Source organism: Caloenas nicobarica, chromosome 13, assembly GCF_036013445.1.
Source record: "Caloenas nicobarica isolate bCalNic1 chromosome 13, bCalNic1.hap1, whole genome shotgun sequence".
Lineage (NCBI taxonomy): Eukaryota > Metazoa > Chordata > Aves > Columbiformes > Columbidae > Caloenas > Caloenas nicobarica.
This window is the reverse complement of record NC_088257.1, coordinates 2,523,581-2,539,613: the sequence shown is the minus strand read 5'-3', so window position 1 is coordinate 2,539,613 and position 16,033 is coordinate 2,523,581. Positions and strand designations below refer to the sequence as shown.

The 16,033-nt window shown below is 51.2% G+C and overlaps 1 protein-coding gene across 1 annotated transcript in view; it reads right to left on the bottom strand.

The window, feature by feature from the left end:
* SH3PXD2B (SH3 and PX domains 2B) overlaps positions 1 to 16,033 on the bottom strand; it is a 71,733-nt gene that overhangs the window by 18,032 nt on the left and 37,668 nt on the right. The window contains exons 4-5 of the mRNA XM_065644051.1: positions 11,375 to 11,451; positions 7,302 to 7,393 (exon numbers count right to left, since the gene is read on the bottom strand). Coding sequence (XP_065500123.1) covers positions 7,302 to 7,393; positions 11,375 to 11,451 — 169 coding nt within the window. The remainder of the gene's footprint in view (positions 1 to 7,301; positions 7,394 to 11,374; positions 11,452 to 16,033) is intronic.

The following is a 16,033-nucleotide window of genomic DNA, read 5'->3' as shown; positions in this document are numbered from 1 at the left end:
ATGCAAGAAAGACAGACTAGAAACAAATGGGACATCGTTATCTAGAAACTGGGGACTATCTGTTAAGTTCAGAAACCACAGAACTGTGCAAAGACCTGAACATCATCTCCCAGGTGCAGAGCACAATGAAGGAATCTACTGGACAGAACAACACGAAGACATTTCTCAGCAGAGACTGCACTGCAGAGCTAAATCAGAATTTATCAATACGCCCCATTCAATTTACCCCGGCTCAGTGGTACGGCGGGGAAGTGAGGCGAAGCAAGGCCAGATGAGCACGCTGGAGATCAGCAGCTGGGCATGGCACCCTCGTGCTGACGGGAGGGCGCTGATGGAAATAACTGTTCTTTTTCCCCTGCCATCTGCTAAGCCCATTACTGTAACTCATCCCCCCGTTTCCTTTTACCGGCTGCTCCGTCTGAGTGAGGGGGCAAGGAAAGACCTGCAGTTTCGCTTTGCTGCTGGCACAGACACAAAGAGCTGCAGGTCTGAAGACCAGCTGCCCCAGCCCACCACCTCAGAGGGGACGAGAGCTCAGACAAGACAGGAAACAGCAATAAACTCCCGGCAGCATCTCCTCCTCCTCCATTCCCCGGGGAGCAGAGAAAGGCACGCAGCAGAGCCTGCATGCACAGCTTCCTGGAAACCGGTGGCTCCAGAAGAGGAGAAGAAAAGGCCACTCTGCCTTCCACTGTGAAACTCATTTAGCTCCCACCTCCGCAACAGCCAGGCCGTGCAGATGAACCAGGCAGTCACAGCACAGTTACAAAGCACCGATCCACAGCTGTGACTGTGTGCCACCAACCAGCCCCACGAGGCTTCCCAGGCGGTAAAACCCAGGACCAGTTCTCCAGCTGCTTCTCAGGACTTTCCCAGCTCCTGGTCAGGAACACTGAAGACGAAGGTTCCTGTGTGACCAGAGTCTCACTTAGAGCACAGTCTCAAGGTGCAGTGGGCTCAGTTCGCCATCCTTCAACAACCCAATAACGCCCCAGTGCAATCCTGGAAGGAAACTCTTACACATGGAGAACTCTTAGCACCAATTAATACTCCCCATGGAACTTTTTTTTTTTAAGGAAAAGAGAATCGTGTTTCTCAAGCTTCTTCTCTAGTGTATCAGACAGCATCCCTCTGGATCCGGTGTTGGGAAGGAGGTGAGGAGCACAAGCCTGTGGCAAGGGCTTGAGGTAAAGCTGACAGAACAAACAGAGACTGGCTGTTCTTCAGCAACATGTAGATGAGCTGTTGAACTCTTCACTGTAGGATATTGCGCACACTGAAAGTCTTCATGGACTTACATGAAGCAAGAGAAGGACAGCGGAGCATCAGCAAAAGGAAGACAAGTCCAGCAGCTGCAGAGCCAGCCACACAGGAGCCACGACCAACACGCAAGATGAGATGCATCTGAGGTCACCATTCCAAGAAAACACCTCCCACAGAAAAAAACTTTGCTCTTGTAAAAAAATATCCTTCTGTAATACAGTAATGCCTTCAAAATAGCTACGAGGAGGTAGTTTATCTTGTAAGTATTCAGCAAGCTTGCTCCATGTTAGAGGTTTTAGCAAAGTTTATGCAGACGAGACACACTGAGAACTGGGGTACAACAGAGTTCTTGTTTGGGAGAACTGATGGTTCGTAAACGCTCCACCAAGCACTGAATGGAGCCCCTGTCCCCCGCACAGCAGTGCCAGTGCTACCCCTGTGTTTAACCACTGGAGAGTCGCCCAAGCTGAACCTTTGGTTTCAGAAAGCTTCCCCATTAGCACAGAAAATCAAATACACCGTCCATGCAAAAAGCTTGCACTGGCACAAAGTGTATTTTGCAGGTTGGATTCAAGCCCTGTGATACTTCTATCTGCTGTCACCTAGGAAAGACAATTATCAGTCAAGAGGGAGGGAGACCACTATTTTGGAGCTGAGATCTGGCCCAAGCTCCTGGTGAATCTGCACGTAGGCACCAGGAGAACTGCAAAACAAACAAGTCATTATACAAGCTGCAATTTGTCTGGATAGCAGGACACGGCTCAAAAGCCACAAGTGTCCTTATCCAAACCAACATCCATCAACTCAGGGATCTCTAGTTTACCAGCAAAAGCTCCTGGAATGGCTTCCTAGAAGGGGCAGCTGCTCCATCAGGAATCCAAGCCTCCCCTTTATCTACTAAATCCCCTGTCATTTGGCCCACAACTTCATGCCCCTATTACCCCCCAAACGCCACACAAGGGTGACAAAGAAAACTTCTGCTCCTGGCACAGCCCAACGACAAAGAAAGGCAAGCACACAAAAAGCTATGGGGAAGCAGGAGGAGAAGCGACTTGCTTCTGGAAGACACTGGCTACGAGCTTGCACTTCCCATTTATGGAAACAAGGGAAAGGAGTAGATTTGCTCCCCGTTGCAATGATGGAAACATGCTTCTCTCCAGCATCCTCTTCTGGTGCATTGGACCAAACAAATCTTTCACCCGCTGATGGCTGCGAGCACGACAGCTCTCAGCAGGACCTTTCAATCAGCCCACATGGGAAACGAGCTGGCACAGTCGGGTCCCATCAGGCCCGAGTCTCATTTTAGCCCAGTTCTCCCTGCTCTGATTTATTGGGGCTGGTGCCTGCCTGGAGTCCCTGTCAGTCTGTGTGAGGAAAGCAATCCATTACTGCGACTGCCACCGCCACCCCCGCCCAGCCACACATGGCCAGGGCTTCAATTAATGGAATAACGACGGGCTGCTGAAGCTGCTGCAGGCATAACCTCGTTAGCAGCGTACGCTTTCCTCATCTGGTCAGGTCCCAGCTCGTTATCATGCACCTCCCAGGCTGGATGGCACAGGCAGCCCGCAGCCATCCCAGCCCTTTGCTGATTCAGCAGAGCTGAGATTCAGCCCCACGTGGGACCTGGGTCCTGCTGTCCCCCTTGTCCCACCAGCGATGCTTCCCCTGGCACGCAGCAGGAGCAGTGGGGATATTCCCTCTGTGCTTGGTCCTCCACACCAGCAATGAAAACATCCACAGCAGCAGAGCTGAACTGCCCTTCAAACACCCCCAAATCCTCGCCGTTTAGCCAAGGGCTGTTTGGGAGAAACAGCAGGAAGGCAAGCTGGGGAGGTGAGCTCTGAGGGTGCCCGCATGTACATAATGGAAGGAAGAAAATAATTTTTAGAAGCTGTCCCAACTGCAGAGAAACCTTTGCTGAGAGTGCAATTAAATCTCATTCTTCATGAGGATGAACATACTTCAGAGAAGAGGAATTTAGGCCTTTTAAAGACATCAGGACCTCCTGAAATCAGGTAGCTTCATACTGTGAATCCACTACCCCCAGAAGGAGCAAGGAGGGGTGCCTGAGGACATCTTTGGAGCACATTAAGAGATACTAAACTTGCTCTCCAGGTGCCTGTGCCATACTGGAAAAAGAAAGTCATGTTCATAAGCTAAAAGGTTCAAACCAACAACTTTAACTGTCTTATATACGATGGTGTGCTCAGCTACCAAAAAGAAAACAATGAAAGGTGCTTTTAATGAAAGAGGCTTCTCATGGCCGGGGTACCTCCCATACAGAGAACAGCAGCACAATGACGGCTCCTTCCCCAGCACACCCCGCTTGCACACCGTGGACAATCATTAAATAACCACCTAGGATCTTGCTTCACTGTGGAGTTAACCCGGGCCCCTGCGTGTCGCAGAGCCGAAATTCAGCTGGCGAGGAGAGTCAGCAGCTGAATGCCTTGACTCAGCAGTGGCTTCGTGCCCAGCCGTTCAGACTTCCCCAGCCTTATTCCAGAAACACTCTGCTGCCACTAAAAACAGCTTTAAATTGAAAAAGGGTGGATGGGAGGTAAAGGGGCTGCACACAGGAGCTTCGCACCTCAACAGCCAAGCATCCTGCTGCTGGTCAGATCTGCTGAGATACACAGGCAACAGGAATTTGATGATTCCTCTCCTTTGAAATTACAGTCTTCACAGGGCTTCCATCCAACACCAGGGAGAAAAATCCCACATCCGCACAGATTGCTAACTTTCCGTAAGACTTCTCTTTCTATAACCACTTTTCCTCTCCCTCCACCCCTCGCCACTGCTCCGTGGAGTCACCTCTTCCCAAAAGTAACCAACCTGTCCAGATTACAGCCCCACTCTGACCCACCGCCAGGCAGCCCTCCGAGGTGGGAGCAATTGCGTTATCCCAGTCCAGAGCTTGCTGGACAGGGATGCGCATCACAGAAGGCACCGATCATCACTGCCAGTGGAAACGGCACAGCCTCAATCCGCTCTCCTGTTTGAAGTGGTCCCTCCAGGCAGGAGGACGCTGGAAAGTTGGTGGGTGTGTGCGGAGGGAATGGAGAAAGGGTTTCACCTCCCTCTTCCACCCCCCCAAATGGCTGGAGACTTGTGTCTCAGCTCTGCTTTCAGCTGTGATCTACCACCCAACTGGAAGCGATGGGGGAAAAAGGACGCACAAAGTCAGCATTTGACTCCTTCCCCCTCCGCTCCGTCCTTGTCTGTGTTTGTGCATGCCAGCGGCAGGGCTGGGGCTTGCAGAGCAGGCGAGAGACGGGGAAGGGCTGAAGAACTCAGGTTGCAGCCCTGGTAGCTTCAGCAACCTGTTTTTGTTGGTGCTCCCAACACTGGCAAAGGGGCACTGGAGGGAGCTGCAGTGCGGGGGAGCAGAAGGAAAGCCCTGGCCCAGGGAGAGCTCCAGCGCTGGGGAGAGCAGACACCACAGCGACCCGGAGACAGACACACGGGCTGTCCAACCTCCTCTTCCCATTCCCAAACACTGCCAGATCCAAGGACTAAATTCATCCTTTGCAGTTGAACTCAGAACTCCAGCGACCACAGTCAACTGTGGCTCCTGAAAGTGGTTTCACGTTTTGGGGTGATGCGAGTTAGGTGGACCCTCTACCTGTGCCCCAGAAAAAATCAAGCAGAGGGTGCATCCAACAGCACCCAAAAGCGCGTCCCTCCCCTGCCACCAGCCCAGGTGTCAGCGGGGAAGCCGAGGCGAGGGATGGGGAGTCGGAAGGGTCCCAGCCACAGCTTGGCTTGGCAACGAGCACGCTGACCAGTCCTTTTTCCCTCCCTCATTCCCTCCTGTCAGCCACCCAGCATAAAGAGCTGCCTTTTTTTTTTTTTTTTCTTTTTTTTTCACTCCCTTCATGGCCTGGCTCCCTTTCAAATTCTGGGAGAAAAGTATTTATCTGCTGGATGAATGATGACATCCGGCCAAACCCCAGACACGCCATCGCGTCTCATCCAGCCCAGCCGTCTATCACAGCTTCATCTCGTTATTGGTAAGCAGGCATCCTGCCAGCACTCGGGGCTTGGGAAAGGGCTCCCACCAATCTCTCCAGAGGAGAAAGTCAAGGACTTTTATTAATTAGCATTTTGAATTGTGGCTAATAAATACCCCTCTGGCATTCAGGCTGAGATAGGAAACACAACAGAGGTGTCCTTGAGATGCTGTAGCATTTTGCTGCTGGAGGCAAACGGACAAGAGTTACCTCCTAAGTCGTTCTGTGTGCTGCAATCTCGCAGGTAGCAGGAGGGAGTGTGACCCAGTGCTGGATTCAGTGATGCACCACCCGCTCTCCTATCCGGCACTGCGATCGCCAGACGCTCACAAACACACAGCAGTTTTGCAGTGGGGGCGATTTTGCACCCGGGAGCTGCTCAGCAGCCCCACAGGACGCTGCGGGAGGTACCTGAGGATGGACCCACAACACAAGCACATGCTTGGGATTGGACTTTGCGCTGGTATCTCCGCTCCCCTTGCCTGCTGGACCCAAACCAGAGGGACAACAAGTGACATGGCACTGATCATGGCTTGGCCAGACAGCCAGGAGCTACAGCTTCAAACACCGCAGAGCTGCACTGCCCTGGGGCTGACGCTCAGCACCCAAAGGTCTCCACATCTGAATGTGCTCCTTGTTCTACCCACAGCCCCCACCCCACCTGATTTCTGGCTCAGTCTATAAGACAAAATAAAGGTGAGGAAACTGGGTATGAGCCTGAAGATGCCCTTCAATCCACCACGTGTGACGGCGCCTCAGCTACAGGCAGGTTCAAGCAGCGGCTCCCTTTGCAACGCAGCTCACCGCCCTCTCATGCAGGGCTCCAAAACTCCTGCACGGGCAGCCCCCCCACATCCCAAACCAGCCCCAGGGGCTGTCCATCCCATGACAAACCCCCACCCAATGTCCTTGCAAGCTCATCTTTTTCTTGTCTCTCTTGCTTGCCCCTGCGCTGCTGCCTTTGCTGAGGGATGACCGCCGGGGCGGCAGGTTAAGTGGTGAGCAATAGCTGGGCAGGATGGATGAGAGCACCAGCCGACAGCAAGCAATTAGTTAATGGGCTCCAGGGCCCTCAGACCAATCTCATTGGGTGACCGCAAGTGGCAGGAGGAATGATAACAGGACAAGCAAATAGAGACAGGAGCCCACAGAGGAAAGCAGGGATGCAGGGAACGGGGAATTAAGAGGGGGAATGAAAAAAAATGAAAACCTAAAGAGGAGATAAGTCCTCAGAAGCACAACACTTAGCTGGAGACCTGAAAGGCTCAGTGTTGCTGCTCAGAGCAGAAAAATAAAATCTCTTTATCAGCCTCCACACCCTTCCAATACAGAATTATGTCAAATCAGTTTACTGCCTTTCCTCTTGCAATTAATCAAGCCTCCTCCATTGCTCAACCTTCGGTAGAGCCGCACATCATGTCACATGCAGCATAAAAAGGGAGAGCAGCATAGCAGGAGATGGAGGCGGCTGCTCAGATTTATGCTGCTTGTGATTAGTATGAGATGGGTGGCTCCTGGCCAACGTAGCTCATAGTCACAAGACTTATAACCACATCAAGTTGCGTAAGGCACGCGAGATTCCTTGCAAACGTTCCTTGTTTTGCATGGAAAGACTCTGGAACGTTGTTACGGATGGGGCTCGTGGACACGGCTACGGGAAAGAGCCTTTTGAAAGAGGCAGAGGTCGTTAGGAACCATGTGAACGAGGCCTTTCAGACTGACCGCGTTTCTGAAATCAGCATTTGTGAGTAGAAAGTGGCTCCGGATGAGACCAACATTTCATGGGGTTCCCTGAGAATTGTTTCTACTTTTCCGCTCCACCAAGAGTCACCCAAGTGGGCAGAGATGCCCACCTCAAGCTGTGTAGCCCCCACTCCCTCTCCAAGAAAACCTCCGAATCCCAGATCTGTGACTCACGGAGGGAACCACTGATGATTGTCAAACTCTTATGGATAACAGCAAGTTCAGGGCAGTTTGTGTTTCATCACCATTCCGGTGGTGGCAGCCACTCAACCAACTTACTCTTTGGGGGGTGTCAAGTCGTCCGGTCGTGTCTCAAAGAACTGGAGGACCTCCTCGCACTGGGAGATGTAGGGAGGCAGCTGGATCAGAGCCTGTGGATGAAACAAGAGATACCGGTGATGGGAAGCAGCAGGACTGTGCAAGGAGCTGAGTGAGGACAGGCCCTCAGAGTGCAAGGGACCATGTCACGGCATCAAGCTCAGCACCCACGTGGTGCCTAGCACACAGGAGTGCAGAGCCGGCCTGGGAACAGCTACTGCAAACACACACCGGAGCGGAGCGAGATCCAGACAGCCCCCAGTTACACCCACCGCACCGCCCCAGCTGCAACTGAACACTAAAGGAGAATAAGCAGAGACTGCCTAGGCCCTGCTTAGCCCAGCTCCAGCCTTTTGGACAGATGTGCCCTCGCAGGGTAAGGGCCACAGGGACATCCATCCCAGCATCCAGCCTCGGCAGGGCTCCGTTTCCCAGCCCTGCTGTGGGCACGGAACCATCATCCTCAGGAAAGGCTGGGCAGTTCACACGTGGCAGACTCTCAGTGCCATCAGTCCTGACCAGCACAACCCCAAAATGCTCCGCTGGGAAACGGCAGCTTGGGAAGAGGCAGGGAGAGAAGCAACAGGAGGCAAAAGCACGGACGCACCAGCTTGTCAGGGCAAGGGCTGGAAGGCTGCTACTTGTGCTGTCAAATGGCAGCAGCTAGGAGCTGCCTCTGCTTTTCTCCCTCCCCTGTTGCAAAAAGACAGGCTTCAGCGGTGGGACTCGCAGGGTGAGAGTGTGTGTGTCTGTGGGAGCTGGGGGCAGAGTCTGGGACAGCAATATTTGCCGTGGGCCAGAGCTCTCGTAGGTCGTTTCCAGCATGGGCTGCAGCGAGGGCTGGGCAGGGAAGGCGCGATGGCAGCTGCCCGGCTGAGAGCCCTGCCCTGCTCTCTGCTCGGGGGGGGAATGGAGTCACGGATGATGGTGACTGCAAAAAATAAAAAAAAAAACCACCCCGTGCGATTGAAAAAAGGATGATTTGAAATCAGGGAGCGGTGCTGCAGCTCGATCTGGAGCAGAGGTTTAACCCATTTTCTATATAATTCCCCCTCTTCTCCATTTGCTGTCACAGCAGTCTCGTGACAGCAGTGTGGGCAAACCAAACCTCCACTCATTGCTGTGTTGGAGACAAAGCCACATCTGCAAAGCCCCGGGGTTACCACACAGATCAGATGTGGCTCCATACTGACCTAATTGCTGGTCCCCAAAAGCCCTTCCAGCTGTTCAGCACAGTCACTCGCTGCCAGCACAGCAGACAGTCAGACCGCTAATCACGGGCCAGCTGCGATCGAGATCATGTGAGAGACAGGAGAGAGAAAACTACTCACTCCATAGCTTTTGGGTCCAGAGAAGGGCTATTCAAAGACCAAGTTTTGCGTGGATGCCATTCCCATGTGGGTACCACTCCCCAGCTCCAGGCATCCCATGATCTACACCATTTCTCCCATGCCAAAACCACTCTGATTTTGTGGCCTGGAGAAGGCTCCGTGTCCTCCGATAGCAGGGGATGATCCCAGAAAACACCCTGTGCTGGAAGGATGAAAGGCAAGACCCACAGCTCATTTCTCAGGACACCTTGAAGGAAGCCCACCTAGAGCTGATTCAGCTGGCACGGCGGTGGCCGAGTCAAACAGGCCACCCTGCAGTCTAGCTGGCCATGGTCTACAGCAGCTATGGCCACCAAATCAAAAACAGTGGCACAAATAGCGTGACCGTCTGTCCCACCTCTGGCTCTGCCACCCAAAGGAGTGAACTGGGGAGGGCCTTCAGAACGTGGCTTCGGCCCATGGTGTTGGAGCCACAGCAAGTCACCTTACCCGCAAGCCTGAGGAGAAAGGTCATTTACGAGCCTTATTGCATTGAAATCCATTTCCCAGGGAGCGAGAAAGGATTATTCTCTAGCAGCAATTTTTTTAGTGGTCCATCCAGTCTCGTTCAGGTAGAGCATCACAGCATCTCAACTCCTTCAACAACCCTCCAACTAACACTTTCTCAAAATCCCTTAGACAAGAGGAAGGCAGTTCCCACACCAGGGCAAAGACCAACAGGTATAGAACACAAAGAGAATAAACTGGAGAAATGAGAAGAAATTTAAGGCCTCTGCTCCCTCTCCTTGTCATTCCTATGGTCATCTGAAGTCTCATTTGGTGACTGGTTGCTCTTACCAGTTGCTCTGATTCTTTTGCTGCTTTTCTTGCACCTTACCTTAAATCACCACGCCTTTCAGTACGGTGGGACATGGAACGGAGCCCTTCAGCGAGAGCACTGCCTTGTGAAAGCAGTGGCTCCCTCCCTTGCTCCCTAGCCTGCGTCCACCCCAAATCTCACCCACCTCCCAGAGAATGAAGACATCCTACTTCTCTCACAGGAGATGGCAAGTAAGCAAAAACTTCTTTACATAAGGGAAACCCGTTCACAACATATTCACCTAACCCTCAAATCTCACTCAGCCAGGCCAAGCTGGAGGAGATGTTCTGTATTTCTGTTCTGCACCACCACTCTCCAAGTACATGCGATGTCCACCTCCAATGACAGACATGTCAGTAAGAGTCTGCTGGGACCCTGCGGCTGCGATCTGCAGCATGACGTGCCCAGGAGGAACATCTCTCTGTCCTGCTGACTCCTTGCTCATTCCATGTCTCTGCAGCCTTTGGTCCCACACCAACCTCCAGCTCAGCGGCTTTACAGTTAAGCAGCAGCAAGTGGAAGGGCAGGCACAGTGCGCGGGTTATTACTTGGTAATGCATTAGCGGAGGGAGGAGACAGAGGCTCTCTAAGTGGGTCATATAACATCAGCCATTATGTTCCAGTTGTAAAATCAAATGGATTTGTTATATTTTATGCCATTAATGGCCTCATTCTGAAAGAGACAGCTGCAGCATTTTATCACTTCGGGACTTTTTCTTCCCAAAAATTCAAATTTATGGTTGTCTGTGTCTGTATGTAGCTGGCACATTTCAGTGACTCAGAAGACAGGGCCTGATTGCACCTGGCTGAATTCAAGCCGTTACTTGCACCATCAGCCTCCTGCACAGTCTTTGCAGCACACAGGTCCACACACCTTGTACTGCATCTCCATCACTCTGCTCTCATTTGCTGTCATGGCCCACAGCGGTTTTCACCCACAGCCCCACTGCAGAGCTGTCAAGATGCATTTACTAATTCACCTTTATCCTTGTGCCTGTTATTCCAGCCACAACATCCCTTCCATAGGCCTGGCTGAGCCTCAAATCCCACGAACTCTCCCACCATGCAAAGTCCCAGGACACAGTCACCGCTACACCTCTCACACCTAAAGAATGTGATGAACATTTCACCATTTCCTCATCTTCTCCCTTGAGTTTTGCAGTCTTTATATATGTTTTCAACAGCACTCAGACTGGATTTTGGAGGTACCAGTCCCACCTGCAGACCATTTCATGGCTGCTGCAAGTACTAGTGCACTTCTTTGACATGAAGAGATGCAGCACATTTGATTTTTGTGAAAATATTTTTTTGTGGACTTCAGTATTTTGTTTCCCACCCCCAAAGAATGCCCTAACATCATAATTTGCTTCCCAGAAAGTGCTGTCTTCTACACAAAACAGCAGGTCTGCTCCCAATAGACGGGAAAGGAAAAGCTCCCTGAGGAACCGAGTCCTTCAGGACTAGTCCTGCACACAACAATCTCACCCCGAACCACCCACTAGACAGGACACAGCCAAGCAGACAGGTCCTTTCCAGCCCATCGGGAAAGCTGGTTCTGGTTTGCAGCTTGAGCAAGGAGAAGAGGAGGGGAAAGCACAGCAGCTGGTGTGGAGCGGGGCCACCCTGCAAGCCCGGGGCCCCAGGCCCTCAGCATGAATCACACGGAGTGAAAAGCAAATCAGTGGGTGGGTTTTCATCACAGAAAGGATTTGATAGTGAGGAACGGCCCACACTCCCCATCCTCCCAGCACTGCTTGGCACACCATTATATGTCATCAGTCAAACAGGATCGAGCGTGACCAAGGTGGCTTCATCGCTGATTGACACTACGAACCTCCCCTTACCTTGCAGTATTCGTCAATGGGTATCAGGCGCTTGACCGCAACGTCACGGATGTGACTCCGGCGGAACAGGATCTTCCCTAAAACAGGAGAGGTGGAGAGAGAAGAGCAGGTCAGCACAATGCCCAGGAACACTCCCTTTTGAATTGCTCTGTCAGGATCTATTCCCTGTGCATCCTCTTCTTGTCAAAAGCCCGTTCCTTCCCATAGATTAAACATCTTATCAGAATAAAGCACGGTTAAAGTGGCAAGCACGTTCAAGGAAAGAGAAGAGGAAACAATTATCAGCAAGCTGCATCCCCATCTTCTCTCACTAATGTGGCAACGACGGAGGAGCAGCCGCTATCCAAGCACATGCCTGATCCCTTACAGTCTGCTGGCACGCAAGTCCTGGCTGTGCGGGTCCTGGGCAAACGCCAGCACTCGCCAGAGAAGCAGACAAGCAGACATCCCTGTGACCGCGGGTGCAGGACGGACCCTTGTTGCCGGCTCCAGGCTTGCTCAGGGCACCCGTGTCTGGCGCGGGCAGAAGCCCAGCCAGAGGGTTTCTCTCTGTGCAGCTCCCGTGTCCAACAGGTCCTCGAAGCCGCAGTGTCGGGACTGCAGCCCTGAGTCAGACCTATAGGGTTTTCCTTCCTGTCTGGGGTTTATTTGTGTTGTCCCTTAACGGGATCCTCCTGCCACTTCATTTCCTCCCCTCTGGCTTGTGGCACAGGCCTCTGTCCTTTGAAGACTAATGAGTCCTAAATGCTTCAAGCTGCTTTCACAGAGAACAGCTTCTCTACCATTTAACGAGACAAAAGCCATTAGCAGACAGTGAAACGGATACACATAGAGACTTGGTGATCAAAAGGACTGGTACCTGGAAGGATTTCCGACCCATACTTCCCAAAGCACCAGGAACCGGCACTGCTTTGCAATACAATCACCTGGAAAATTGTTTTTTGGGGGTAGGATGGGTGGCAATGAAGTCACCTCAAGTTCCTCCTGACATCTTCCATACCACAGGAAAGCCTCATCTCTTTTTGTTCCTCCTTGGGTTTCCAATCCCACCACCAAACCCAGGGAGAGCAACTGATGTCTCTGTCCATGCAATCCCTTCACGTACCAAAGGGGTTACTATGGGGCAATCCAGAAGCCAAACTCGCCTCGCAACCAAATACCAACACACTCTCTTTGCAAGCAACAGGAGAACAGGGAAAAGCCCTGTGGAGAGTCACAGAGCGCTTGGCTGCACCACGGCCAGCTGCAGCCCCTACAGCAGCATTGCTGGAACCAGAGGCTGGATGCTACCAAGCTACCCAAGAAAAGGACGTGTTAAAATGGCCAAACGCTTATCACAATTTTAAAACCAGGGCTGGGTTGCCTCCCTGCTTCTCCCTGACTTGTCCGGGATCTGGAACACGCATGACTTGCACAGCCTGCCAATGCATCTCTTAAGCGGAGATGAACTAAGCCAACCCAACTTCAGCTTGCAAGGAACATGAATCAGAACTTTACGGAGGAGCCAAATCTCCTGCTAGGCTCAGTGGATGCAGAATGCCTTCGAAACTGGACCGTCCAAAGGAGCACACAGCAATCACGCTCAGTACTAGCTCTGTACTTGCCCTCCAGTGAAATGCAAAGGGTCAGGCCAGCTCATACCAGAAGGATTGCTTCTCATTTACGTCCTGCTGACAGCGAGGGGCTGAGACATTCATGGTGGGAAATGCTCCGCTCTGAAATGCATTCCTTCTTGCAGCCTGCCAGAGCCAAGCCTGGCAGTCTTTACGATACAGTGAAAAAATAAAATACCCCTCTATTCGATCTGTCTTTTAGATGTTGAGGGTGAGCAGCCTGGGAACACAGAAGTTGTCTGGAAAGACTGGGAGCACCAGGTCAGAGCTCCTTTCCTTGCCGACAGCAATTATTTTCCATCAGACAAGCAAACGATCAACGGTTTCCCTTCTCATCGGCAATCACGGCGTATTTGCTGCACAGGGCTCTATTTGAATGATGATTTTTAAAAAGATTAATGGATCACAATAGTTTTGATGGCAATTGTAAGGAATAGATGTTTTGGTTTTATGTCTGCCAAAATGAAATCACTAATGGGTGGGTACATTACAAATGTCTGAAATAATAAGCTCTGGGTGTGGGAATATTTAAATGTTTAACAAACAGATGCTAGTGAATAATAAAAAGAATATAGTTTGGGGGAATAAATACATCACAGCAATTGAAGTGATCTTAAATTAGCCCAGGCACAGAGCATATGAACAGCAGGAAATCCAGCTCCTCTCTTGATTTGCTCTAGATCTAGTTTTTTTCAACAAGGAAGTTTATTTTCTAACAAAAAGCTGTTTTTTAAAATCAAAATGCCTAATTAACATCATTGCAGACCTTTCAGTGCTGCCAAGTAGGGCTATATGAATCCTTGACTTGAAATGCAAGAGAGAGCAGGAAACCACTTCCCTCCTGGAAGGGAAAGATGGGCAACTTGCTGGGTCAATGAGATGCAACATTTTCCTGGACACATTTTCCTTAGACCATATCTGCAAAATGGGAATAACAGAACTGCCCACTGGGGCTTTTCACATGGCTGAACACCATATAATGCAAGAGAAACACATGACGTTATTCATCTCACATCTGCATCCCTTGCTGCTGTAGCTCCGGGGGCACAGGGCAGGCAATGGTGCCCGTCGCCTACACCTCGTTTTAAGCGTTCTCTGCTTTACACTTTTTGGCTGCCTCCAGGAGCTTGTAACAACTCTTAGCCTGGGACGGGGTTACTGCCCTGCTAATTCTCCAGGCGGACTCTCCTCCTCCTGCCCGCTGCGGATGCTCCTTCATGCTGAAGGGGAGGAGGAGGCTCAGGATTAGCTCCTAAAGGAAAGACATGGCAAAGAAACAGACAGATGGGCCAAGGCAAGGGGGAAGTTAAGTCTGATGACTGCGGTGGGTAACTGCTGTCCTGGTCCCTTCCAAGGAGCAGCCTGACACACAGGTACTGTGCAGAGAAGGGCTCGGTCGCTGGTGCAGCTTTGGCACAGTGTAAGCTGGCTCCGGGCAAAGGCGAGATGTGCAGAGCAATGAGGAGAAACATCTGCACAGAAAGATGCCAGCAGAAAAGACGGGGTGGTCTCTGGGGTTTGGTTTTCCACAGTGAAGTCTCCCAGTTGGCTGGACTGTTCAGTCAGTAAACCTGCAGCATGAGGGATGCAGAGCGACAGCAAAGGGGGAACAATCTCACTGCCCTTGCGGTATCCAGCAAGAGCAAGAACAGCCTTGGTGCAGTTCGGATCCTTGACTCCTGGATGCCTGCAAACTCAGCAAAATTTGCTCCAATATGAGAAAAATAACTACCACCTCTACTTTTTGTCTAAGAATATCCTTTGGAGAGACTCACCTTACATCCTCATAGCAGCGCTCCTGCCCTCAGCCTCACTGCCAGCGTGGGGAATACGAAGGGGAAAACGTGCGGAATTGCTTTCCTTCACATCTCACTGTTTAGTAGGGTTTTCCATCGGCTGGTAAGGTCAGCACTGCTGCAGGCTCCACTTCACCAGCTTCTCACTCTTGCCACACACCCAAGCACTCAGAAATTATTAGATTTTCTTCTTTACATACATGAGGTTATGCATGAGCAAACAGAGCAGTGAGTGTCCCTCCCCGCTAGCGCAAGAAAAGTCACTGCACAACTAAGAGCAGTAAAATACGCTGTTCTTTATACACACAAACACAGCTATGTGTAGACTGAACATTTGTCTCCTGGGAATGTGTCAAGTAAGTTGATTTTGGAAAAAGAAGACAGAGATAAGGCACCACTATGGAGTGGCTGCCCTGGCAAGTCTCCCTATGCAAGAAGTGCCCAGACCCCAGGATGTGCTGCCTGAACCTCTTAATACCTCCAGGGAAAGAGTGGTGCCTCCAAGGAGGACAATGGCTCTGAACACACTCTGTATACCAGTTACAATTTAGAAAGCGTTCTTTCTTCAGTAGAATATACAACACTTTATTGCAGTGAATATATTTATTATACAGTACATGAACATAACTGGAGATGCCCCAAAGCTTTGCATGTGCTTTGCTTGCTGTACATTTGTTACCCCCCTTTCTCAGCAGAAGTTAGGAGCTCTGCAAGCATCTGCTCTTCCAGCATAACCTGGCAGCATTATTATTCTTCACCAGCATTTTGACTGGAGAAGTTTGACCAACACAACCCATCCTTTAAAGTTAGAGGGAATAAAATTGAGAGAGCCGAAATACATGCAACTCTTTAAAAATCAAGGCAAATGAAGTGCCTCTGGAAGCTGCACCGAAGATGCTCTGTCTGTCCACTTTCCTCTGGTGCCAGAAAGCTTCTGCTCTCCCTGGACTGGAAGAACCCCTCCTTTGTGGCTAATCAAGGCTGCTTTGCTTTGTCTGATGGACTGACAGCACAGGGTGCAGCAGCAGCTCCGGAGCGGGGGCTGCAAAGCGGCACGGCCCCCGCTGCCTCAGCCATTCAGCAAGGTCTGCAAAGTGTCACGGGAGAGCTTGAGGAAAGGGCTGATAAGGAATAGGGGACTCCAGCAGTCTGAGATAGAGCAGGTAGGCCACAAGAGGGGTTAGTCTCTCCAAACAAATACGTAGGGCTCTGCAAATTATTCCCTCCTGTGGGAATTCTCCAGGCACAGC